The 26,110-nt window shown below is 44.3% G+C and overlaps 1 protein-coding gene across 3 annotated transcripts in view; it reads left to right on the top strand.

The window, feature by feature from the left end:
* The window catches only part of LOC115162288 (60 kDa lysophospholipase), a 56,445-nt gene that overhangs the window by 23,499 nt on the left and 6,836 nt on the right, over nt 1–26,110 (top strand). For all 3 annotated transcript variants that reach the window (XM_029713448.1, XM_029713446.1, XM_029713445.1), the window contains 13 exons: nt 6,099–6,237; nt 12,562–12,673; nt 12,982–13,107; nt 13,193–13,276; nt 15,728–15,854; nt 15,980–16,092; nt 17,673–17,858; nt 17,944–18,057; nt 18,517–18,636; nt 18,951–19,046; nt 21,730–21,893; nt 23,657–23,743; nt 24,148–24,247. In XM_029713448.1, coding sequence (XP_029569308.1) covers nt 6,099–6,237; nt 12,562–12,673; nt 12,982–13,107; nt 13,193–13,276; nt 15,728–15,854; nt 15,980–16,092; nt 17,673–17,858; nt 17,944–18,057; nt 18,517–18,636; nt 18,951–19,046; nt 21,730–21,893; nt 23,657–23,743; nt 24,148–24,247 — 1,568 coding nt within the window. The remainder of the gene's footprint in view (nt 1–6,098; nt 6,238–12,561; nt 12,674–12,981; nt 13,108–13,192; nt 13,277–15,727; nt 15,855–15,979; nt 16,093–17,672; nt 17,859–17,943; nt 18,058–18,516; nt 18,637–18,950; nt 19,047–21,729; nt 21,894–23,656; nt 23,744–24,147; nt 24,248–26,110) is intronic.

Below are 26,110 nucleotides of genomic sequence, written 5' to 3'. Positions count from 1 at the left end.
CAGGACCTGAAGCAAGGATATGCATATTCTTGATTCCATTTTAAAGAAAACACTTTGAAGATTGTGGAAATGTTAAATTAACGTAGGAGAATATAACATATTAGATCTGGTAAAAGATAATACAAAGAAAAAAACATATATAAATATTTTTTTGTACCATCTTTGAAATACAAGAGAAAGGCGATAATGTATTATACCAGCCCAGGCGCAACTTCGATTTTGTCCACTAGTTGGTAGCAGTGTATGTGCAAAGTTTTAGGCTGATCCAATGAACCATTGTATTTCAGTTTAAAAGATTGTATGATGACTGCCCAAATGTGCCCAATTGCTTTATTAATACATTTTCAAGTTTATAACTGTTCACTCTCCTCAAACAATAGCATGGTATTCTTTCACTGTAATAGCTACTGTAACTTTGACAGTGCAGTTAGATTAACAAGAATTTAAGCTTTCTGCCAATATCAGATATGTCTATGTCCTGGGAAATTTTCTTGTTAATTTCAACCTCATGCTAATCACATTAGCCTATATTAGCTCAACCGTCCCACAGGGGACCCACCGATCCGGTAGAGGTTTTAATGCCTTGTGTTCTCGGGTTACATTGTAACAAAATGCTTAATGTTCTGTGAACTTCTTGCAACATACATTGCACCTTGAAAATCTAAATCATGAAGATCATGTTTGTCCACGTATGCTTAGTTTCAACTCACTTCCTTCCCCATTGTAAAATTAATTTGAGAACACATGTGGATGGATGTCTACTGCCCTAACGTTAAACTAATGAATAACTAGCTATGACGTACAGAACAGGGTAACAGGATAAAACAACATAATATTATGTTTGTTGAGGGTACAAAACGACCAAAGCATGCTTCAGTACTGGTTAACTGTCCAATCAGTTACAGTTGACCTAAATGAAGGTGTTCACCACCGCCATTTGTCAGTCTTGCATATTAATTGCAGAGTGCAAGATCAGCTGAATTAGGATGTTTCATCCACACATCTTTACAAAGATTAATCAAGATTTTTGTTGACTTAAACAACCCAAACTGTCCAGGTATTTTTCTAATGTGACACACCACTGAAACATATCTGCTTATCTTTTCAATTCCAGTTTTTCTTCTTTTGATTTCTGTATAATTAATTTCCTGAAATGGGAAAGAATTAAGCATTGTTTTTGGGGCAAGGACACATTAAGCACTTTGGATAAAATGTCTGAAGGGTATGTCTACGCCAGGGATCATCAACTAGATTCAGCTGCAGGATGATTTTTTTTCTTGAGCGGATGGTGAGGGGGGGCGAAACATTTATTTATTTTCTTTATTTATTTTACCTTTGTACCAGGTAGGCAAGTTGAGAACAAGTTCTCATTTACAACTGCGACCTGGCCAAGTGTCACGCCCTGACCAGGGGAACTCTGCTATTTTGGTCAGGGTGTGGTATTTCTATGGTTTATTTTCTATGTTTTGTTATAGCCTTTCTTTGTGGTTTATTTCTATGTTGGGCTGGGGGTGATTTCCAATCAGACAGCTGTCGCTAGTTATGTCTGATTGGGAATCACATTTAAGTTCCTTTCTCCCCACGATGTTGGTGGGTTGTTGTCTCTTTTGTTTGAGCAGTTAATGATCAGGCATTTTCTTGGTTTTGTGTACGTGTTTAATTCAGTGTAAGAATAAACATGTGTTCGCTCCCAGCTGCGTTTTGGTCCGCTTCCTCATCACCCGACGCCAATCGTTACAGAACAACCCACCAAACCAGGACCAAGCAGCAGAGGAACGAGGAGTTGAGGAAACTCGAGAGGCCTCCCCAATAATTTTTTTGGGGGGGGGCACAAGGGGAGTTTTGCGGGGCAAGTTTGGAGCCCCAGGCCAAATCCACGCAGTGTTTCTGGGAGGCCAATTAATGGACAGGGCTTACGCTTCGGGGTAATGGGTGTTATGGAGAGGCCAAGTGTTTTTAGGCCAGTACGCGCTATACCAGCGCCGCGCAGTTACCAGGGGGTAGTAGGCATTCAGCCAGAAAGGGCGATGCCAGGGTTAAGCTCGAGACCGCCAGTAAGCCTCCATGGTCCTATATATCCGGTACCAGCACCACGCACCAGGCTTCAAGTGCGTGAACCCAGCCTCGCCAGTCAACAGTCGTCAGAGCTGTCCGCCTGTCGACAGTCGTCGGAGCTGCCCGCCAGTCAACAGTCGTCGGAGCTGCCCGCCAGTCAACAGTCGCCGGAGTGGCCAGACTGCGCTGAACTGCCGGAGTGGCCAGACTGCGCTGAACTGCCGGAGTGGCCAGACTGCGCTGAACTGCCGGAGTGGCCAGACTGCGCTGAACTGCCGGAGTGGCCAGACTGCGCTGAACTGCCGGAGTGGCCAGACTGCCCAGACTGTCCCGAGCTGCCAGACGTCTCCAGTCCGGCCCGTCCCTGCTCCCCGCACCAGGTTAGTGGTGCGTGTCCCCAGTCCTGTCCGGCCCATTCCTACTCCCCACACCAAGCCAGTGGTGCGTGTCCCCAGTCCAGTCCGGCCCGTCCCTGCTCCCCGCACCAAGCTAGTGGTGCGTGTCCCCAGTCCGGCCCGTCCCTGCTCCCCGCACCAGGTTAGTGGTGCGTGTCCCCAATCCTGTCCGGCCCATTCCTGCTCCCCGCACCAGGTTAGTGGTGCGTGTCCACAGTCCTGTCCGGCCCATCCCGGCTCCCCGCACCAAGCCGGTGGTGCGTGTCCCCAGTCCAGTCCGGCCCGTCCCTGCTCCCCGCACCAGGTTGGTGGTGCGTGTCCCCAGGCCAGTCCGGCCCGTCCCTGCTCCCCGCACCAGGTTGGTGGTGCGTCTCCCCGGTCCTGTCCGGCCCGTCCCTGTTCCCCGCACCAGGCCCACGGCGCGTGTCCACAGTCCGGCACGGCCTGTGTCCGGTCCACCGGTGACCAGTCCTCTTCCGGTCGGCGGCTCCGCTCCGGAGCCTGAGCATGCCGCTCCACCGTGGTCCAGTCCGGGCCAGAGGGGTAGGGTTAGGGTGGAGGCAGGGGGAGAAACACGCCCCGGGGCCAGAGCCTCCACCGAGGGTGAGGCGCCCACCCGGGTCCCCCCCCTAATAGACTTTAGGTTGGTGCGCCGGGAGTACGCACCGTTGGAGGGGGGGTACTGTCACGCCCTGACCAGGGGAACTCTGCTATTTTGGTCAGGGTGTGGTATTTCTATGGTTTATTTTCTATGTTTTGTTATAGCCTTTCTTTGTGGTTTATTTCTATGTTGGGCTCGGGGTGATTTCCAATCAGACAGCTGTCGCTAGTTATGTCTGATTGGGAATCACATTTAAGTTCCTTTCCCCCCACGATGTTGGTGGGTTGTCTCTTTTGTTTGAGCAGTTAATGATCAGGCATTTTCTTGGTTTTGTGAACGTGTTTAATTCAGTGTAAGAATAAACATGTGTTCGCTCCCAGCTGCGTTTTGGTCCGCTTCCTCATCACCCGACGCCAATCGTTACACCAAGATAAAGCAAAGCAGTTCAACACATACAACACAGAGTTACACATGGAGTAAAACAAACATACAGTACAAAAACAAGTCTATATACAATGTGAGCAAATGAGGTGAGATAAGGGAGGTAAAGGCAATAAAAAGGCCACGGTGGTGAAGTAAATACAATATAGCAATTAAAAACACTGGAATTGTAGATTTGCAGTAGGTGAATGTGCAAAGTAGAAATACTGGGGTGCAAGGGAGCAAAATAAATAAATAAATACAGTAGGGGATGAGGTAATTGTTTGGGCAATTTATAGAAGGGCTATGTACAGGTGCAGTGATCTGTGAGCTGCTCTGACAGCTGGTGCTTAAAGCTGGTGAGGGAGATAAGTGTTTCCAGTTTCAGAGATTTTTTGTAGTTTGTTCCAGTCATTGGCAGCAGAGAACTGGAAGGAGAGGCAGCCAAAGGAAGAATTGGCCCTGGGGGTGACCAGTGAAATACACCTGCTGGAGCGTGTGCTACGGGTGGGTGCTGCTATGGTGACCAGCGAGCTGAGATAAGGCGGGACTTTACCTAGCAGGGTCTTGTAGATGACCTGGAACCAGTGGGTTTGGCGACGAGTATGAAGCGAGGGCCAGCCAACGAAAGCGTACAGGTCGCAGTGGTGGGTAGTGTATGGGGCTTTGGTGACAAAACAGATGGCGCTGTGATAGACTGCATCCAATTTGTTGAGTAGGGTGTTGGAGGCTATTTTGTAAATGACATCACCGAAGTCGAGGATTGGTAGGATGGTAAGTTTTACGAGGGTATGTTTGGCAGCATGAGTGAAGGATGCTTTGTTGCGAAATAGGAAGCCAATTCTAGATTTACCTTTGGATTGGAGATGTTTGATGTGAGTCTGGAAGGAGAGTTTACAGTCTAACCAGACACCTAGGTATTTGTAGTTGTCCACATATTCTAAGTCAGAACCGTCCACAGTAGTGATGCTGGGCGGGCGGGCAGGTGTAGGCAGCGATCGGTTGAAGAGCATGCATTTAGTTTTACTTGTATTTAAGAGCAGTTGGAGGCTACGGAAGGAGAGCTGTACGGCATTGAAGCTCGTCTGGAGGGTAGTTAACACAGTGTCAAAAGAAGGGCCAGAAGTATACAGAATGGTGAAGTCTGCGTAGAGGTGGATCAGAGACTCACCAGCAGCAATAGCGACGTCATTGATGTATACAGAGAAAATAATTGAACCCTGTGGCACCCCCATAGAGACTGCCAGAGGCCCAGACAACAGGCCCTCCGATTTGACACACTGAACTCTATCGGAAAAGTAGTTGGTGAACCAGGCGAGGCAATCATTTGAGAAACCGAGGCTGTTGAGTCTGCTGATGAGGATGTGGTGATTGACAGAGTTGAAAGCCTTGGCCAGGTCAACAATAATAAATAATTACAAAGAATTTGTTGACCGCAAATTGACCGCAAGAAGCCAAGGTACTTGGAGTAAACAGTAAACACTACACCATAATTCATGTGACCATAGTTTCTAGGTTTAGGGCTTACTGTATAATTACACCATTCCAAAGGCTCAGTTTGGAAGTCTAAAGTTTTGTCTTTATGCAATCTTTCCATCTAGCCAGTGGCTGGTGGTCCACAGTGGCTGGCGGTCCACTTTTCGTCAGCCGTCTCATTCCAGTGGCTTGACTCAGGTTTCACGCCTCTCAGCTGCCCTGCCTCATCTCTCCCATTGAAATGCATTAGCAGTCACGTGCCAGCATGCCACGCAGCCTGCATTCTTCTCCCACTTTAGGAAGTAATTTATTGGGAAAGGCACTCATCGGTAACTAATTCACCATTGAAGACCCGGGGTCTGTCCCTGGTTTATTACATTAACATATTCTGGTGGACTGTTGTCCTATGATGAGTTATTTCACATTACATGAATGATTAGTCATTTTCAAACACAGCCTACTTTTCACATCGAGGTGATTCTCCAGTTTGCCACTAGGGTTGAGTATAACACAAGGCATGATAAACTGAGAATGGTAAATCTGATAATGCCCCCTGAAAAGACTTTATGATTATTTACACCTTTTATTTATTTATTTGCGTTATTGCAAAAATGCTCTTGAGGTAGTCTTTCTGTTTGACTTGCCTAATTAACAAGAAAGTAGGGCCTGGACAACAATAGAACGGGACGATACCAGTATTACCATATTTTTTTCCTATGGCAAAAATGAAAACGCAAAGTAGTCTTCATGCTTTGGTCCTTTTAAAAACCTGCTCTATGTAAAATATTGTGTGCTATAGCTTGGAAAATAAATACATGTGACTCTGGATGACATGATGTTTGTTTCCAACATTAAGGCTGTTTTCCTAAAGAAGTTAAATCTACTTCGTTTTTTGTTTCCTTGCCACGATACTAATGAATATCGCGATACTGGTATCTTCCCGGCCCTAGACTCTACCATATTGCTGCACTTTCCAACCCAAGGTCCCTAGGCTATGTCAGAGCCCTCTCTTTACAAAATAAACATCAGACTCAGATCTATATAGGCTGTTGTTGAGCTCACCCTACCTGAACTCTGACTGATTTGTTGCTCTGTACTCTAATGGTAACATCACCTTCTCAACTCTGTCTCTCTCTGTCTCTCATACACAGTGCTGTCCCCAGAGCCTAATGCGTTTGTGAAGGCCCTGCGAAAGCTTCCCATCCTCCATGATGAGGAGTATGCTCTCCAGTCCCGTATGTACGAATACTACAGCACGAGTGGACCACAGGAGAACACCCTGGTCCTGCCGTAAGTCACCCATGTACTCCACCTCTCTCCTGGCTCCACCTCTCCCCTCACCCCACCTCTCCAGGGCTCCTCTTGCAGCCTTCTATCCCTATTTTTATTTATTATTTTTACTTTGCCTTTGCTGTTATTAATATATTGGCTAGTTAAATGTTGAGATGTTTTACTTTATTTTACAATCTTCGTACAGTGTACAATCATTCAAACTGTGAAAAGAGTACTGTTTAACCTCCATGTAACAGCTCATCACTGTAGATTTAGACTAATGTAGCCTTGTGCTATTTGACTGACACACTTCAGATGGAGAGCTTGGAGTTTGATACAAATAATAAAAGACTAACCTCTCTGGGCCAGTGGGACGTTAGCGTCCCACCCTAGTCAACAGCCAGTGGAATCGCGTGGCGCAAAATACAAATACCTCAAAAATGCTATAACTTCAATTTCTCAAACATATGACTATTTTACACCATTTGAAAGATAAGACTCTCGTTAATCCAACCACATTGTCCGATTTCAAAAAGGCTTTACAGCGAAAGCAAAACATTAGATTATGTCAGGAGAGTACCCTGCCAAAAATAATCACACAGCCATTTTCAAAGCAAGCATATGTCACAAAAAACAAAACCACAGCTAAATGCAGCACTAACCTTTGATGATCTTCATCAGATGACACTCCTAGGACATTATGTTATACAATACATGCATGTTTTGTTCAATCAAGTTCATATTTATATCAAAAACCAGCTTTTTACATTAGCATGTGATGTTCAGAACTAGCATACCCACCGAAAACTTCCGGTGAATTTACTAAATTACTCATGATAAACGTTGACAAAATACATAACAATTATTTTAAGAATTATAGATACAGAACTCCTTTATGCAAACGCTATGTCAGATTGTAAAATAGCTTTTCGGCGAAAGCACATTTTGCAATATTCTGAGTACATAGCTCGGCCATCACAGGCTAGCTAATTTGACACCAACCAAGTTTGGGGCTCACTAAACTCAGAATTACTATAAGAAAAATTGGATTACCTTTGTTGTTCTTCATCAGAATGCACTCCCAGGACTTCTACTTCAACAACAAATGTTGTTTTGGTTCCAAATAATCCATAGTTATATCCAAATACCTCCGTTTTGTTCGTGCATTCAGGTCACTATCCGAAGGGTAACGCGCGAGCGCATTTCGTGACAAAAAGTTTCAAAATATTCCATTACCGTACTTAGAAGCATGTCAAACGCTGTTTAAAATCCATTTTTATGCTATTTTTCTTGTAAATAGCGATAATATTCCAACCGGACAAAGAAAAAAATTGAGAAGTCTCGTGAACTCGCATCTCAGTCTCACTGTCCCCAGGCAGGCCACTTACAAACTCTGCTGCTGTACTTTGCCCAGAGACAGGAGACACGTCATTCCGCTTTCTGAATGCTTTAAAGAGCCAATGGAAGCCTTAGAAAGTGTCACGTAACAGCACAGATGCTGTAATGTTGATAGAGATGCAACAGAAGGACAACAAATTGTCAGACAGGGCACTTCCTGCATAGAATCTTCTCAGGTTTTGGCCTGCCATATGAATTCTGTTATACTCACAGACACCATTCAAACAGTTTTAGAAACTTTAGAGTGTTTTCTATCCAAATCTACTAATTATATGCATATTCTCGTTTCTGGGCAAGAGTAGTAACCAGTTTAAATCAGGTACGTTTTTTTATCTGGCCGTGAAAATACTGCCCCCTAGCCCCAACAGGCTAACAGACTAGGCTAATAGTAGTTATATCTGGTCTTATAGAAATATATGAACCTCTACCTACCGCTACTACCGATACATAAATGTTTACGCCCTTACCATTTCTTTACAGAGGAGTCTATTGTATTGTTGTGACTTTATTTTCATTCATCTGATGACTGATAATTATCTAATCAACTAAATATATTTAATTCTTACCTGATTAAATGATTCATGTAACAATTAACTCATTAGGATTTGGGGCACCACGAGAGCGGTTGTTTAAAAGAGTTACCATCTCCCGAATTAAACTCTAAAGGTCTTTACCTATCACATCAATAAAACAGTCAACGTATTAATCATAACCTTGTATCATATCATCATTCTGATCAGTCGTAACCTCTGCATCTGAAAAAAACCCAGCCTTACTTATTATTCAGTACTACACAAATTGGTTTAATTATTTATTTACTAGCTAACTAAATGATAACAAAGGATAAACATACAGACTTAATACATTAGAAACAGGTCCCTAGCGGACTGACACAATAGAGATGGAGTGGGAGGGAGAGAGAGAAAGAAAGAGACACTTATCGTTGGTACATTTTAGAAACTACTCTCACAGAAATCATATACTTTGCACATGAACCGCCGCCCATTTGGAGTAAGAAATCATGAATGTATTTGCGTGTAAATGCCTTGGTTCGCTGTGTATCGCTGTCGGAACCAGGCCTTCTTAGAAAGGGTGTTAGGCCTTTCCGCAGCACGCTTGTAAGGCTCTGATTGTCCAAAGGGGGTCCCCACCCGTCTCTTCTACTGTTGTTCTCTGCCGTCGTCCTGTATCCAGTGACCCGTCGTGTAGTCCTGAACAGAACTACAGAGTTTATTCTGCTTTCAATTCACTCCTGAAGCTGCCTCTTTGAAGATAGGCTAGCCAGCCGTGTCGATGGTTCCCATTGGGTGATGAGAGTAGTGTACTAAGGTGATTTGAGAAGAGTAGTAGAATGGTCCCACTTAAATTCACTTTTCTAGATATTTTACTTAGGACAGCTAATCAGCCGTACCAATGATTTTCCGGGAGGTGATGTTATTGTCTCTACCTCGTGTTGAGATTTCAGAGTTCAAACCACTTTGGACGTGAGCTGCAGCTACACGCCTCTCTGGTCTGATATGTTAATTCTTAACCCACCATTTTATGCAGTTCATTCAAAAGGGGCAGTTCGTGAGGCTGACACGCTCTCTGACTTCACTCAAGGTGCGGTGACTACTCAGTTGTACAAAGTTATAGAAACAATTTCCTCTTATAGTTTCTAAGATCACATCCCTCTCTTAACAAAAACGCCTTCATAATTTTTCATATTTCAAACACAACATCAAGGGTGGAGACTTTGTACATGTAGTGTATATACTTTTCTAGCTACAGTATTTCCTTTATAACCTTTTAAAATGTGTTAGAGTTTTGGTGGGAAATGTCTGTTAAACAAAGGTACATTCCTGTGTGAATTTGGAGAGGGAGATAGCTGGAAGTTATAATCCATGATTTACAACAGGGTATGAACTGTTGCTTAATTTGAGCTGCTTAATTTGACTGTCAAATTCAAAGACAAGACATTGACGGATTTCAAGGGTTTTTCAATCTACAAGGCTTTTTAAAAGGTTCCTTGAAAAAACACATTGTAGTGTACAGCATATCATGTCAGGATAAAGGTTGAGATCCTCCCCCAAAATCAGTTCAGTATGGCTCCTCCATAGCAGTAGACCTACAGGCTATAATATCACACGTGTCTATTCCCTGCATGCCTGGGAACATGTCACTCTAAAACTCTGTGTTGTTTTGACAGGATGCTGACACACCACGCTGATAAACTATCAAAAGGGTCCTGTAGATCAGTTGGTAGAGCATGGTGTTTCCAACGCCAGGGGTTGTGGGTTCGATTCCCACGGGGGGCCAGCACAGGAAAATAATTGTATGAAATGTATGCATTCACTACTGTAAGTCGCTCTGGATAAGAGCGTCTGCTAAATGACTAAAATGTAAATGTAAAATGTAGTACTGGTAGCATACTGTATGCCTGCGCTACACTATGCTGTGTGTCTGAGAGTGGTTTGATTCCTCTGTATTTGTTCCACCTGGTGTCAAAACGTGCCTGGCAGGAACAGTTTGCTGCTCAGTCGTGTCTGTGTTTGAATCTATCAGGGAGTGATCCTACGAGCACACACCTGCAGGGAGTTGTGAAGCAGCATATCTGTAGTGGTTTTCATGGCTGCCTGATCTTATGCCCTTATTCCATCTCTTCAGATAATTTATTTCGCTCCCGCTAGAGAGAGGTAATCTCATTGGTTCATGTCTAGCTAAAAACAGTGCAGCACAGTCGAGTTATCACAATGTTTCTGTAATACTCCAAGCATCCCCAGGAGCTTTCTGCTGTTGGGGAGCGAATAGGCCTGCGAGGGGTTGCTGGTGTCACGCTTGCAGGGAGTGAGGCTAATCTGTGTTAAGCGTGTTTCATCCTTGTAGTCTAGGTCTGTGTGTTCAGGAGCAGCGAGAGGGCCCTCTGCTGAATGGGGTCCTGGCAGGTCGGGTCCAAGGGGTGCCCACTATCGCCCCTCCAGATGGAAGCTGAGCCCAGCCAAGGAACCTTGGGTCAAATCCCTCCCAGCAGCCTCCTCTCCTCTCTTGGCCTGCAGTGTTGGGGCCATTGGGGGCGCCCCTGCCTGCCTGCATCCTGCCTGCATGCTAATCCATACAGATACACATGCAGGGCTCAGCCCCTCAAACCCACTCAGAGCAGCTCTGGACCACAGATTAAAGGCTGGCAGGGTGGGGCTGGGTTATAGGGGACTGATAAGAGGACTACAAAAGCACAGTGTTTTTCAAGCTAGTCTGAGCGAGACTGTTTGTGTGTGCGCATGTGCATGTGTGAGGAGGGGCTGCTGGCACTGTGCCTGCTTGGATCATGGTAGTGTCTGTTTGGAGACCTGCCATGTGTTACCTCCCTAGCCCTCTGTTCCTCACCCCCTGATCACTTCAACAGTCTCACAGGGGATTCATAGGACATCACCTTCCGCCCCCCAAACGAATTCTATCAGTCTCATTAAGTTCAGTAGTTGATTCAATCATCTTCTTTCCTCCTCGCTTCTGTGAGGTTCTTTTTCATTATTACCATCATTATGTTCCTTTGTGTGGCAGCACAGTTTGATTAACACAAACTAGCTGTCACTAAACATTGCTAATAAACGTCCCTAATGCCTGAATTATTTAGTTTGCACTTTGCAGTGAGCATGTGCAGTGGACTTGAAATAAAATTGGCAAAGTTGATATCATTATATCCTAACATTGCTTGAATTTTGAAGTGCGTGCAGTAAGAAATTGGTTTATTGATTTATTGAAAAGTTGCGAGTGAAAAGTGGTAGTGAAATTCTCTGTGGGAAGCCTTTACCCCAAATTACTGTTTGCCCCCCTCCCTTCCCAATACTCTGCTCCTCATCAGCAGGCTAGGCCATGGGGCAGCAACCTACCCTCGGTATGCTAATACCTGTTTCCCTGCCACACCGTTGGCTACACCAGGAGATAAATGAATAATTAGTGATTTTAATATTATTTCCAGCAGCACTATCGCTTTAAGATTATCAACAACATATGTTTGAGGATTGTGTGTGGAGCCAGGGCTAATTAGGGTGGTGTCTTTAGGCCCCTGGTTAGGTGCTGAGGGGTGAGCTTGCTATTCCCCTGCTGTTCTATTGAACCCCCAACTAGGGGATGATGTGCACCCCCCATCCGTGTTTTCTAGCTGTCTTATGGTAATGTGGGGGGTGGCCGTGTCCTGTCCCGTGTCTTAAAAAGGGAGATTAAATTGAAAATCCTTTCACAGCAGCTTAGCAGAGGCACACTATCTTATTAGGGTGCTAGGACAACATGGTTAGAGGAGTCATTAATATGCATGGGAGGCCAGGAGCAACTGACCCTATAATTAGAACATGGGGTCTCGCTAAGACATGAACCCATTCCTTTTTTAAAGCGACGCAGAGATCTCACTAGTCATCCCCCTCCACACATCTAACAACCACCCCTCAGAACATCCTCAAATTAGTAACTCCCCATACAGTGTCATACTGAGCAGAAGAAACAGCTAAACTTCCCAGGGCGTCTCCCCCTTCCCCTCTAAAATGAGCTAATCCATGCCCCCTCCATCACACGTCCATAATTCACACCTCACGCTTTGGAACTGGTTTGGGCACCCTGCTGCTGAAACAGAAGGCTCAACCAAATAGACTTTGTCTCGCTTCATAAAGTAGACTAGGCTTGTCTCACTCTTTTCCTTTCTTTATTAACCTCGGCCTGTTCCTCTCTCATGTAAACAGAACCAAGTCTCACTGCATTTGTAAAGTAAACAAAACATCCAAGACAAAGACCCCCTAAAGTGATTTCCTTTTCTAAAAATGTGATCGCCTCATTTGCTTAACCTTGATTGTTTATGTGTCTCCGTGTAAACTGTCTGCTTGGTTGTAAATGCACTGCGTTTCTTTCGGAGTGTTTTCTGTGATTTGTTTATTATTGGATGATTGTGACGCAAAGTAAACATGTGTCTTTTCACAGGCTGTCAAAACAGAATAAGAGGATAGTGTACACTTTTGTAGAGTACAGCCCTTTGCTGGACTCTTGCAATATGACCATAGATGACTGGGCTACAATTGGGAAGGACATTGAGGTACTTGGTGTTGTCATTTCTCACTCTAACACTAACCATAACCCAGACTTTAACCATATGCATAAGCAGATGCATTATGATACAACATAATGTATTACAATAATACAACAGTCTCAAATCATTCCCTGAAGTAAAAGTCAGTTATCACATCATTTTTTATGTAACCATGCTGTTTGTGGTACTGTTCTGGTGCTTTTGTAATAAATACAGTAGTCATTTCAAAAAGCCTGTGGCAAGATGTAGACTACACATTTTGACCTGGGAACTTCAAGTCTGATCCTGTTCTCTTTATTGTCTCTTGGTTCCAGAAACGCTATGAGAAGTATGACGGTTTTGTCATCCTCCACGGCACGGACACCATGGCCTACACAGCATCTGCTCTGTCCTTCATGTGTGAGCACCTGGGGAAGCCTGTCATCCTCACCGGCTCCCAGGTACACCTGCCATCCTTATGGCTGAACTGCCTGATGAAGATAAGATAACAGAAGCGTGATATGTTGTTTATATGACCTCTTGCAGGTGCCGATCTTTGAGTTGAGGAATGATGGAAGAAACAACCTCTTGGAGTCACTGCTGATCGCCGGTCAGTTTTCGATTCCTGAGGTGAGTAGTGGAAGGAGGCTTCTTGGTAGCTCAGTTGCCTACAAGTCACCTGTACCTGTTTTTGAATGTGAATTTACGTTGAATAATTTATTTTATTTTAACCTTTTATTTAACGAGGCAAGTCAGTTAAGAACAAAGTGCCTTAGACCGCTGCTCCACACAATAATCAAGTGTTGATGAATGAAATCTTCAATTCCCAGCTGCTATTATTTATATCAAACTAATTCCCCATTGCATGTCTTTTGTACTGAAATAGTTTTTCGTCTGTCTAGCTTTTTAAGCTGCTGTGGATAGGAGCTTTTGTGATATAACTTAATGTGAATTTCAACATAAATCAAATCCGCTGAGATAGTAGAAGCTATGTTGTACCTGATGGTTAAAGGTGTAAGGATGAACTATGTTGTCAGACAATAGGCACCAAAAGCCTTCAACCGCTTGTCTAACAAGACTGTTCAGTAAAGCATGAGCATGTGCGAGTGTCGCAATGCAGGACCTGACCTGAAACTGCCAGATGAGACTTCAGAGTTATGAAAGGGTGTTTGTCTTTAAGAGTCGCGGAATAACAAACGTACACACTCTCTGGGGCCTTTAACTAATGCTGTATCTAGAGAATGTGCTGCTATCAATAAAGATGGATTGATACATTTTTAATTAAGATATGAGGAAAATGTAGTTGTAATTGTGTTTTATCAATGGCTCTGTCATATGCTCTGTTAAATCTATAGCACAAAATAGCCAAGCGCTAATTTACCTTAGCATTGTGTCTGTTGAAGGGAATATATACAGTGGCAAGAAAAAGTATGTGAACCCTTTGGAATTACCTGGATTTCTGCATAAATTGGTCATAAAATTTGATCTGATCTTCATCTAAGTCACAACAATAGACAAACACAGTCTGCTTAAACTAATAACACACAAACAACTATACGTTTTCATGTCTTTATTGAACACACCGTGTAAACATTCACAGTGCAGGGTGGGAAAAGTATGTGAACCCTTGGATTTAATAACTGATTGACTCTCCTTTGGCAGCAATAAACTCAACAAAATGTTTTCTGTTGTTGCGGATCAGACCTGCACAACGGTCAGGAGGAATTTTGGACCATTCATTTTTACAAAACTGTTTCAGTTCAGCAATATTCTTAGGATGCCTGGTGTGAACTGCTCTCTAGGTCATGCCACAGCATTTTAAATCGGGTTGAGGTCAGGACTCTGACTGGGCCCCTCCAGAAGGCGTATTTTCTTCTGTTGAAGCCATTCCGTTGTTGATTTACTCCTGTGTTTTGGGTCGTTGTCCTGTTGCATCACCCAACTTCTGTTGAGCTTCAATTGGCAGACAGATAGCCTTACATTCTCCTGAAAATGTCTTGATAACTTGGGAATACATTTTTCTGTCGATGACAGCAAGCTGTCCAGGCCCTGAGGCAGCAAAGCAGCCCCAAACCATGATGCTCCCTCCGCAATACTTTACAGTTGAGATGAGGTTTTGATGTTGGTGTGCTGTGCCTTTTTTTCTCCACACATAGTGTTGTGTGTTCCTTCCAAACAACTCAACTTTAGTTTCATCTGTCCACAGAATATTTTGCCAGAAGCGCTGTGGAATAACCAGGTGCTCTTTTGCGAACTTCAGACGTGCAGTAATGTTTTTTTTTTGGACAGCAGTGGCTTCTTCCGTGGTGTCTTCAAATGAACATAATTCTTGTTTGGGGTTTTACATATCGTAGACTCGTCAACAGAGATGTTAGCATGTTCCAGAGATTTCTGTAAGTCTTTAGCTGACACTCTAGGATTCTTCTTAACCTCATTGAGCATTCTGCACTGTGCTCTTACAGTCATCTTTGCAGGATGGCCACTCCCAGTTGGAATAGCAATAATGCTCAACTTTCTACATTTATAGACAATTTGTCTTACCGTGGACTAATGAACATCAATGCTTTTAGAGATACATTTGCAACCCTTTCCAGCTTTATGCAAGTAAACAATTCTTAATCGTAGGTCTTCTGAGATCTCTTTTGTTCGAGGCATGGTTCACATCAGGCAATGCTCAAATTTTGTGAGTTTTTTTTTATAGGGCAAGGCAGCTCTAACCAACATCTCCAATCTCATCTCATTGATTGGACTCCAGGTTAGCTGACTACTGACTCCAATTAGCTTTTGGAGAAGTCATTAGCCTAGGGGTTTACATACTTTTTTCCAAGCTACACTGTGAATGTTTAAATGATGTATTCAATATAGACAAGAAAAATACAATAATTTGTGTGTTATTAGTTTAAGCACACTGTGTTTGTCTATTGCTGTGACTAAGATCAGATCAAATTTTATGACTAATTTATGCATACATTCAGGTAATTCCAAAGGGTTCACATACTTTTTCTTGCCACTGTATATATACTACATCCATAGTATTATCTCTTCTGAGGTTTCATTCGTTCCCCATCTGTTTCTCTCTAGGTGTGTGTGTATTTCAATCACAAGCTGTACCGAGGCAACCGTGTGACCAAGGTGGACTCTGGGAGTTTCAATGCCTTCAAGTCTCCTAACCTGCCTCCTCTGGTCAAATCTGAAGTGGATTTTAAAAGTAATCAAGGGGTATCATACTGGCTCTGTCCTGTTATGTACTCATACTGTATCTATATCAAGTCAAATCTTTGACGTGGCCAATAGATGGATGTTTTCACTGAACTCTCTCCCTCTCCCTTGCAGTTAACTGGGACACAGTATTGAGGGCGAACACGACCACACGGTTCAGAGTGAGCACTCAGATGAACCGTAACGTGGGTCTGCTGCGGCTCTTCCCAGGCATCACTGCAGTGACCGTAAGAGACTTCCCAGGGTGGGGATGGGGTGGAGATGAAAAGGGGTAGATAGTGGCTCTGCCCTTTGCCTGTTTCCCATTTATCCACGTCATTAAACCACAACTGTCTTTCCTACTTCTGATATACTGTAATACTGAAAGTAATATATGCTGAACAGAAATATAAATGCAACAATTTCAAAGATTTTACTGAGTTACAGTTCGTATAAGGAAATCAGTCAGTTTAAATAAATTCACTGGCCCTAATCTATGGATTTCACATGACTGAGCAGGGGCACAGCCGTGGGTGGGCCTGGGAGGGCATAGGCCCACCCACTCGGGAGACCCAGCCAATCAAATGTGTTTTCCCCACAAAAGGGCATTATTACAGACAGAAATACTCCACAGTTTCATTAGCTGTCCGTGTGACTGGTCTCAAATGATCCCGCAGGTGAAGAAGCTGAATGTGGAGGTCCTGGGCTGGCGTGGTTACACATGGTCTGTGGTTGTGAGGATGGTTGGACGTACTGCCAAATTCTCTAAAATGAAGTTGGTGGTGGCTTATGGTAGAGAAAGGAATATTAAATTCTCTGGCAACAGCTCTGGTGGACATTCCTGCAGTCAGCATGACAATTGCACTCTCCCTCAACTTGAGACATCTGTGACATTGTGTTGTGTGACAAAACTGCACATTTTAGAGTGGCCTTTTAATGACCCCAGCACAAGGTGGATGGATTATCTTAACAAAGGAGAACAGGGATGTAAACAAATTTTGTTCCGAAAAATTGAGAGAAATAAGCTTTTTGTGCGTATGGAAAATGTCTGGGATCTACTGTGTTTTCTGACAAGCCACCATCATGTGGGTGTTCCAAGTGGTCTGCATACAGCCAGGATCTGCTCTGGGGTTGCCAGCAGCACTTAGCCCAGTGAAAAATGAGACAGTGTTATGGGGCATGTCCAATTACCCACTAAAGACGAGGGTCTTGGCACCGACATTTAAACACTTAGATACACCTCCCTGTCTACAGACTGAGGGGCGGATGACTTTACTGTCTCAAGCTGGTCCCTCTGCCAACGCTGGCCATGTTGCTTTTTTATCTGTTTTAATCACTTGCTTCTTTTTTGATTATGCATCAGGCTCTTCTCTGCCATCATGGGGGTTATTTAGGAATCTGTGTTGCACACACTTTTGGCTATCTGGAGGCTTGATCCGAAATCCAATGGAAGATTTTGGGCCATGCCCAGCTCTTGCTATATTTCCCTGCCTGCACAAGTTAGGTCCAAGGGTTGCCAGGTGAAATGACGCTGTCTCTTAACACCTTGAAGTTAATGGTTCCCCATGCCTGGCCATTTGAGCCGTCTCCTCTCCAGATGCCAGGGCTGGTGTGGTAATGAGCTTTCCTAGAGCAAGTGAATCACACTGAGACTGAGAGACAGCCTGGGTGGCATGGGCACTAGATTGGCTGGGGGGGGGGGGGGGGGGGGTAAAGTCTGGTCCTATTGTTAACCCCTATCCTAGCTCACTCTGTATACTTCTCTCCCTCTCTTTTCCTACCAGCCAGACTAAAATGGCCTATCTTCTCACTCTCTCTGTCTCTACAGGTGAAGTCCTTCCTGAAGGCGCCCATGGAGGGCGTCGTCCTGGAGACGTACGGTAGTGGTAACGCCCCTGACAACCAAGCTGACCTGCTGAAGGAGTTCCGGAATGCCATAGAGAGGGGCGTGATCATTGTCAACTGCACCCAGTGTCTGAGGGGTTCTGTCACCACATCATACGCCACCGGAATGGTAGACCAGAAGACCATGAATGTTTAATGGGAGAGTATGATGTGGATGGATGTATGTTCTTAACGTTTCTTCCTGGTCCCCTCAGGTCCTGAGTGACGCAGGGCTGGTGGCAGGCAGTGACATGACTTCTGAGGCTGCATTCTGCAAGCTGTCCTACGTGCTGGCCAGGAAGGAGCTAAACATAGAGGCCAAGAGGAGGGTAGGATTCACAGTCTAAACGCACAGTCCTTCAATCCCTACACAATGTTGGCCCCTTGTAGAGAGAATTCTGAAGCCCATCCCTAGCGACATCTCTGTGAGTCCTATGTATGAAGCAAATATCACATTAGAGTGTAAAGAGAAGTTGATATCAGAGTTGATTCACATGGAGATAAAAGGATCATAGAAGTGACACGCTGATGACATCTTTGATCACGCTTGACTCTGCCTGTGTGTTGTGCTGTCTGTGTGGCCCTGTCTGTGTGTTGTGCTGTCTGTGTTGCCCTGACTGTTTCTGTGTGTTGTGCTGTCTGTGTTGCCCTGTCTGTATGTTGTGCTATCTGTGTTGCCCTGACTGTGTCTGTGTGTTGTGCTGTCTGTGTTGCCCTGTCTGTGTGTTGTGCTGTCTGTGTTGCCCTGACTGTGTCTGTGTTGTGCTGTCTGTGTGTTATGTGTACAGATGCTGAGTCAGAACCTGCGGGGGGAGATGATTGGTGACCTGCAGGGGGCCAAGCTCACTCTGAGCGACAGTTGCTTCATTCAGGTCATCGCCAAGTCCCTGAGCATCAATAGTAAGAAGGTGAGGCTACATCACACTGTCACCACCACTGAGACTGCAGGGTTACCTTCACCTAACAGGTTTTTATCAGGTTCTGGCTTATCTGAGAGGACAGAGCTCCAATTGAAGTACAAAATACTATGTTCTACAGTCGTTGCAATGCCCAGCGCTAGGGGAACAATGTCACAAGTAGTCTAAAGTAGATTTGAAAAAAATGTGTTGAATCCAATTTTATAGTGTATTTTTTACATCACTCATAACACATTACATAAAACATTCATTTACTGATTGTCAGCCTTTGTATTGGCATGATGTTTCTCTACTGATGTTTCTAGGAGCTAGAAGCCATAAGGGATGCCCTGACCCCCACCTTAGCTTGTGCTGCTTCTAAGATTGGAGACGTGGGGACCTTAGATGCCTTAAAGGAAATGGTGAGGAACAGTTATTTAAATACAACCTGTCACAATGTCTGTTAGTAAAAATAATCACCGCAACAACCTCATATTTTATAAGGAGGGGAGAGTAGAAAACATGCATGTTCTAATTAACTACATGTTTACTCTCAGTAGAACAGAGTTCAGTGAGGGAAAAAAGTATTTGATCCCCTGCTGATTTTGTACATTTGCCCACTGACAAAGAAATGATCAGTCTATAATTTTAATGGTAGGTTTATTTGAACAGTGAGAGACAGAATAACAACAAAAAATCCAGAAAAACTCATGTCAAAAATGTTATAAATTGATTTGCATTTTAATGAGGGAAAGATTTCTGGCTCCCAGGTGTCTTTTTATACAGGTAACAAGCTGAGATTAGGAGCACACTCTTAAAGGGAGTGCTCCTAATCTCAGCTTGTTACCTGTATAAAAGACACCTGTCCACAGAAGCAATCAATCAATCAGATTCCAAACTCTCCACCATGGCCAAGACCAAAGAGCTCTCCAAGGATGTCAGGGACAAGATTGTAGACCTACACAAGGCTGGAATGGGCTACAAGACCATTGCCAAGCAGCTTGGTGAGAAGGTGACAACAGTTGGTGCGATTATTCGCAAATGGAAGAAACACAAAAGAACTGTCAATCTCCCTCGGCCTGGGGCTCCATGCAAGATCTCACCTCGTGGAGTTGCAATGATCATGAGAACGGTGAGGAATCAGCCCAGAACTACATGGGAGGATCTTGTCAATGATCTCAAGGCAGCTGGGACCATAGTCACCAAGAAAACAATTGGTAACACACTCGCTGTGAAGGACTGAAATTCTGCAGCACCCGCAAGGTCCCCCTGCTCAAGAAAGCACATATACATGCCCGTCTGAAGTTTGCCAATGAACATCTGAATGATTCAGAGGACAACTGGGTGAAAGTGTTGTGGTCAGATGAGACCAAAATGGAGCTCTTTGGCATCAACTCAACTCGCCATGTTTGGAGGAGGAGGAATGCTGCCTATGACCCCAAGAACACCATCCCCACCGTCAAACATGGAGGTGGAAACATTATGCTTTGGGGGTGTTTTTCTGCTAAGGGGACAGGACAACTTCACCGCATCAAAGGGACGATGGACGGGGCCATGTACCGTCAAATCTTGGGTGAGAACCTCCTTCCCTCAGCCAGGGCATTGACAATGTGTATTCCAGCATGACAATGACCCAAAACACACGGCCAAGGCAACAAAGGAGTGGCTCAAGAAGAAGCACATTAAGGTCCTGGAGCTGCCTAGCCAGTCTCCAGACCTTAATCCCACAGAAAATCTGTGGAGGGAGCTGAAGGTTCGAGTTGCCAAACGTCAGCCTCGAAACCTTAATGTCTTGGAGAAGATCTGCAAAGAGGAGTGGGACAAAATCCCTCCTGACATGTGTGCAAACCTGGTGTTCAACTACAAGAAACGTCTGACCTCTGTGATTGCCAACAAGGGTTTTGCCACCAAGTACTAAGTCATGTTTTGCAGAGGGGTCAAATACTTATTTCCTTCATTAAAATGCAAATGAATTTATAACATTTTTGACATGCATTTTTCTGGATTATTTTGTTGTTATTCTGTCTCTCACTGTTCAAATAAACCTACCATTAAAATTATAGACTGATAATTTCTTTGTCAGTGGGCAAATGTACAAAATCAGCAGGGGATCAAATACTTTTTTCCCTCACTGTATGTTGTTAGTGTTCTAGGACACCCATGTTCCCAGACTGATAACACAGACAATGCACTGTCAAATGTGTGTGATTTTATTACTCCCTTAGACCCCCGGTACATCTGGTTGAACCGGTCAGTGCAGTGCGTACCAAAGATTCCTGCTGAGTTTCATGAGATAGCCGACTGGAACCTCAGTAGTCATACTGTGTTAGATGTAAAGATTGATTTTGATATGGTCTCCTTTGCATTTAACTTTTGACATGAGGATGATTGCCTAGTGTTTCCAGTCAATTTCAGTTGAAATAACCCACTTATTTTGGTCTTTGGGAGCTTATTTTATTGGGGTTATATTTCAGTATGAATAGAGGAATGGGTTGGCTACTCTTTTAAAAATATCTATCAATTCAAGATGAAACTGGCCGTGTCCAAAATCTGTCTTCCCTACTACTTACTAAAACGACATGCTGTGTACTAATCGTACTGCATACTATTTAGCAGTACTGTTTAGTGAAAGCGAATGCAGTAAGCAACAAATATCAACACACTAGGGTCATTCATACTTAGAATGCATCATCTAATGCGCAGTTACGTTGATTCCCGCCATTTGTTCCTTTTGGAACAGCGCATCCACTTATATGATTATCAGCTGCTTGCTGTCAACACACGTGGGTCTGGAAAGACCATTATCTTCCTCAGTAGTGTGCAGCAAATTCTACTAGACGAAATGCCAAAATTAGTATGACCTGGCATTTAAGCATGTGAAATTTCACATACTATCAAACTTTCTATTTTTGCATACCCAAAAGGCCTACTATTTAGAACACAATTCCAGGTATTCAGACACTGTCACCATTCAGAAAGGTATGCTCCAGGTACATGTGTAGAACAACATACACTACATGGGTTTGATACCTCAATACACTTTTATATACACCGTGGTACCATGACAACGTAATCTACAGTATGTGATGCGTTTCTTGTCATCAGGGCAGTAACCTGAGTCTGGGGGACTATGATGGACGCACCCCTCTGCACATCGCTGCCAGTGAGGGCCACCTCAAAGTGGTGCAGTATCTACTGGACCAGGGAGCCACCGTCCATGCCAAAGATCGCAATGGGGACACACCCCTGCGCAACGCTGTGCATTTCAGGTAGGAATGAGCTAACATGTGGGCCAAGACAATAGCTTTACATTTCTTTGTGTGTGTGTGTGGGGGGAGGGGGGGGGGGGGCATTGAGGAATAGAGTGATGGCATTGGCAGGTTGGGGAATGGAGTATGATATGCCCTTAAAAGCTTTGCCTCTACAATAGATGTTCACCCATCCCTTATGATTCAAGCCCCCAGTAGCCAATTCTAACTGACTTCTTCTATATGCCCAGGGAGTGGTGTGTGCATCATACAGTAATGATATCATTCACACAGAATTAAGTGGGACATTTGAAATCCCCGGTTGGCCATTAACAACCTCCTTATATTTCCATGGCAGTCTTTAGAGCGAATGGTGTACAAACAGCAGGCAGTTAGACGGCAGCTCATTACAGTGTCTGAGGCAGGGAGTCTGGGCCTGCTAAATGACTGTCATGTCCAGGAGGAAATGACTGCTACTGGGGCTCTCAGATGGGGGTTGAAACCAGAGGAGTTCTAATGGAGTTTAAAGGCCACCACAATAATTAGCTGCCAATTGGGCTAATTGTAATCTTCTAATACCTCCAGTATTCATTTTTACCCCAAATTGTTATTATTTTCATGTTTTTTTAATCATTCATTGACATTGCTGTGTGCTCATAACATTGCTTTGGGGAATGTAAGACATTCAAGGCTGCAGTGTTTAGTATCACGCTGTGGGTGCCTCAAGGAGAAATGTGTGTGTGTGTGTGTGTGTGTGTGAACGAGCATTGAGAGCGGTGCATGTAAACCGTTGGCAGGGCAGGCACAGACAAGCCCATGTTGTCTTGGTACTGAAGGGCTGAGGGTTGCAGAGTGGAATCTTCAACCTGGTAGCATAATTAACCTCCGACACTTGCTTGGTTGGGGAAATAGCCATATCCCATTCTGGCTCTCTTACACTGTCAAAATCTCTGTTTTGTTACAGGTCTTTGTGATAATGCAATATGTTCCATTTTGTAAGAGTTACTTGAAATAAATATAAATTTTTATTTCAAACAAGGATTTTTTTTGTTTTTAGGCTTTATGCCATTTCCTCCTAAGTTTCAAAAGCCAACTATTGTTCCTTCCCGATGACCATATAAGGATTGAAACACAGTACAGCGAAGGGAAGTGTCTTGAACCAGTCTTACCTGCCTGTCCACAGTTTCATGGATGACAGAAACGGTCCCTTGTCTCTAGCAAAAGGACTGAAATACATTAGCCTTGGCTTGCCACTGTCTCTATGGCCAAAACCTATCTCAAAGTAGAGCTAAACGTGCATGACCAACACATACCGTAGTGTGTGCATTTAACGTCTTAAACATTTGATGGATGTTCTAAGTTTAAATTCTATGAAAGTCCCATGGAGCTGTGCCTTTTGTCTCCACCATTGTGTAGTGCATTCTTGGAGCTGCTGAGACGTTCTGCTCAGGCTCCATGTGTGGGTGGTTAACTGTGGGGGCGTCCGGAACTTGTCCCTACTCGTTTAGCACCCAGTCACAGTGCCACAACTTGTCACTGTCAACAGAGACTATGAAAACTTGCTAGAAATATGACTAATGCACATTGCAGTCATAATAAAGCATAGCTCAAACAATGATGGGTCACTAGTGTTGTTTAATTGATCTCTGACTCGCACTGTGAGCTTGATTCTGCTTTGCACGCGTCATCTTTTCCTTGATTGTAGTACACTGTATATAGCATCTGTATTTGAAAACTGTTTCTCATATCTCTGTGTCTGTCTGTCCGTCTCTCTGTCCGTCCAGACGCAAAGAGGTGGTGAAGTTGCTGAGAGAGACAGGAGCCCGTTTCTCCAGCGATGAGCTGAAGGATGCAGGCGCAGAGCTGTGCCGGTGAGACACACACACATACAGCACCTTCTCACACATGCATTGCCCGAAGACCCATCCTACATAGTTTGTGCAGGTACGACCAGTTGTCTTACGTAAAACCTGAAATGCTCCCTGACAGCATAGCTTTGGACCACTGCAGCATCCAAACGTCACCACCACAGAACCATGAACTGCTCTGCCTGGCTGGTGTCCTCACTTTTAGAAAAGAGAGTGGGAGAGATTTGGTCTTTTACTGGAAGCCAACAAGCAGACTCATAGTCCTTTTAGTAATCAAGTAGTGTGATTATACAATAAACCCTGATGTTATTACTGGAAATATCTGGTTGTTTTAGTCCCTTTATCATGAAACCACTTGAATATGAACCCTCCAAGTGAATTCACTGGTGGTGTTTGATGTGTTAAAGTCTGGCATCCAATGCTGACATCGAGGGCCTGGAAATGTGGCACCTGGCCGGGGGAGACCTGAACATACGAGGCTACGATGGGAAGACGCCCATGGATGTGGTAAGTGTTCGGGACTGGGAGCCTCTCTCCCATTTACAAACATGGGTAGTAAAGGATGGGTACGGTTAAGGTTCCACATAAAATACTACAGTATTTCATTTGCATATACCCTACCCATTCCCCTCCCCCATATTCCAATTTGTGCCACCCATAAGTGAGAAACTTACATGCCAAGTTTAGACCATATATTGTGTTCCCTGCAAATATTTTTTGTCACATGCGCTGAATACAACTGGTGTAGACTTTACTGTGAAATGTTTGTTTACAAGCCCTTCCCAATGATGCAGAGTTAAAAAATAAAGTCTTAACACAAGGAATAAAATAAAATATACAAGAATGGCGCTATATGCAGGGTGTACGAGATCAATGTGCAGGGGTACGAGGTATTTCAGGTAGATATGTACATGAATGCAAGGTAAAGTGATTAGGCATCAGGATAGATAATAATAAGAGTAAAATAAAGAACAGAGTACATGTTGACTCCAATACATTTGCACAGTTGTCAAGTTGGCTGGATGTCCTTTGGGTGGTGGACCATTCTTGATACACACAGGAAACTACTGAGTGTGAAAAAGCCAGCAGCGTTGCAGTTCTTGACACACTCAAACCGGTGCGCCAGACACCTAACACCATACCCTGTTCAAAAACACTTAATTCTTATGTTTTGCCTATTCACTCTCTGAATGGCACACATACACAATCCATGTTTCAAGGCTTAAAAATCCTTCTTTAACCTGTCTCCTCCCGTTCTACACTGATTGAAGTGGATTTAACAGGTGATGTTAAGGGATCAATAAGGGATCATAGCTTTCACCTGGATTCACCTGGTCAGTCTGTCATTGAAAGAGTGATCCTTATGTTTTGTACACTCAGTACAAAACAATGAGTGTGTGTGTAGGGTCAGTGCAAGATAGACAGTACAGATAGTTCGGGCTTGGGGTGTTGGACAGTAGCAGATTGAACAGTCTATGGCTTTAGCATTTTTTTCGGGTCTCTCACTGTTCTCTGACACTGCCTGATATAGAGGTCCTGGATGGCAGGGAGCTTGGCCCAAGTGATGTACTGGGCTGTCCGCACCACCCTCTGTAGCACTTTGCGGTGAAGGGTGGTCCATTTGCCAATCCAAGCTGTGATGCAGCCAGTCAAGATGCTCTCGATGGTGCATCTGTATGGAGGACCCATGCCTAATCTTTTCAGCCTCTTGAGGGAGAAAAGGCGCTGCCATGCCCTCTGCACGACTATGTGGATGTGTGTGGACCATGTTAAGTCCTTGGTGATGTGGAAGCCAAGGAACTTGAAGCTCTCAACCCTCTCCACAACAGCCCAGTCGATGTGGATGGTGACGTGCTCTCCCCTCTTTCTCTTATAGTCCACGACCAACTCATTGGTCTTACTGACGTTGAAGGAGAGGTTGTTGTCCTGGCACCACATTACCAAGTCTCTGACCTCCTCCCTGTAGGCTGTCTCATCGTCGTCGGTGATCAGGCCTACCACCGTCATGTTGTCAGCAAACTTGATGATGGTGTTGGAGTCATGCGTAGCCACGCACTAATCACACACCCCTGAGGGGCCCCCGTATTGAGGGTCAGTGTGGTGGAGGTGTATTTGCCTACCCTCACCACCTGGGGCAGGCCCGTCAGGAAGTCCAGGATCCAGTTACAGAGGGAGGGGTTCAGTCAATCAAATCAATCAAATGTATTTATAAAACCCTTTTTACATCAGCAGATGTCACAAAGTGCTGTACAGAAACCCAGCCTAAAACCCCAAACAGCAAGCAATGCAGGTGTAGAAACACTGTGGCTAGGAAAAACTCCCTAGAAAGGAAGGAACCTAGGAAGAAACCTAGAGAGGAACCAGGCTCTG

Source organism: Salmo trutta, chromosome 25 (assembly GCF_901001165.1).
Source record: "Salmo trutta chromosome 25, fSalTru1.1, whole genome shotgun sequence".
In the NCBI taxonomy this organism is placed as follows: Eukaryota; Metazoa; Chordata; class Actinopteri; order Salmoniformes; family Salmonidae; genus Salmo; species Salmo trutta.
The sequence above is the reverse complement of the archived record's forward strand: the minus strand, read 5'-3'. Positions and strand labels throughout refer to the sequence as shown.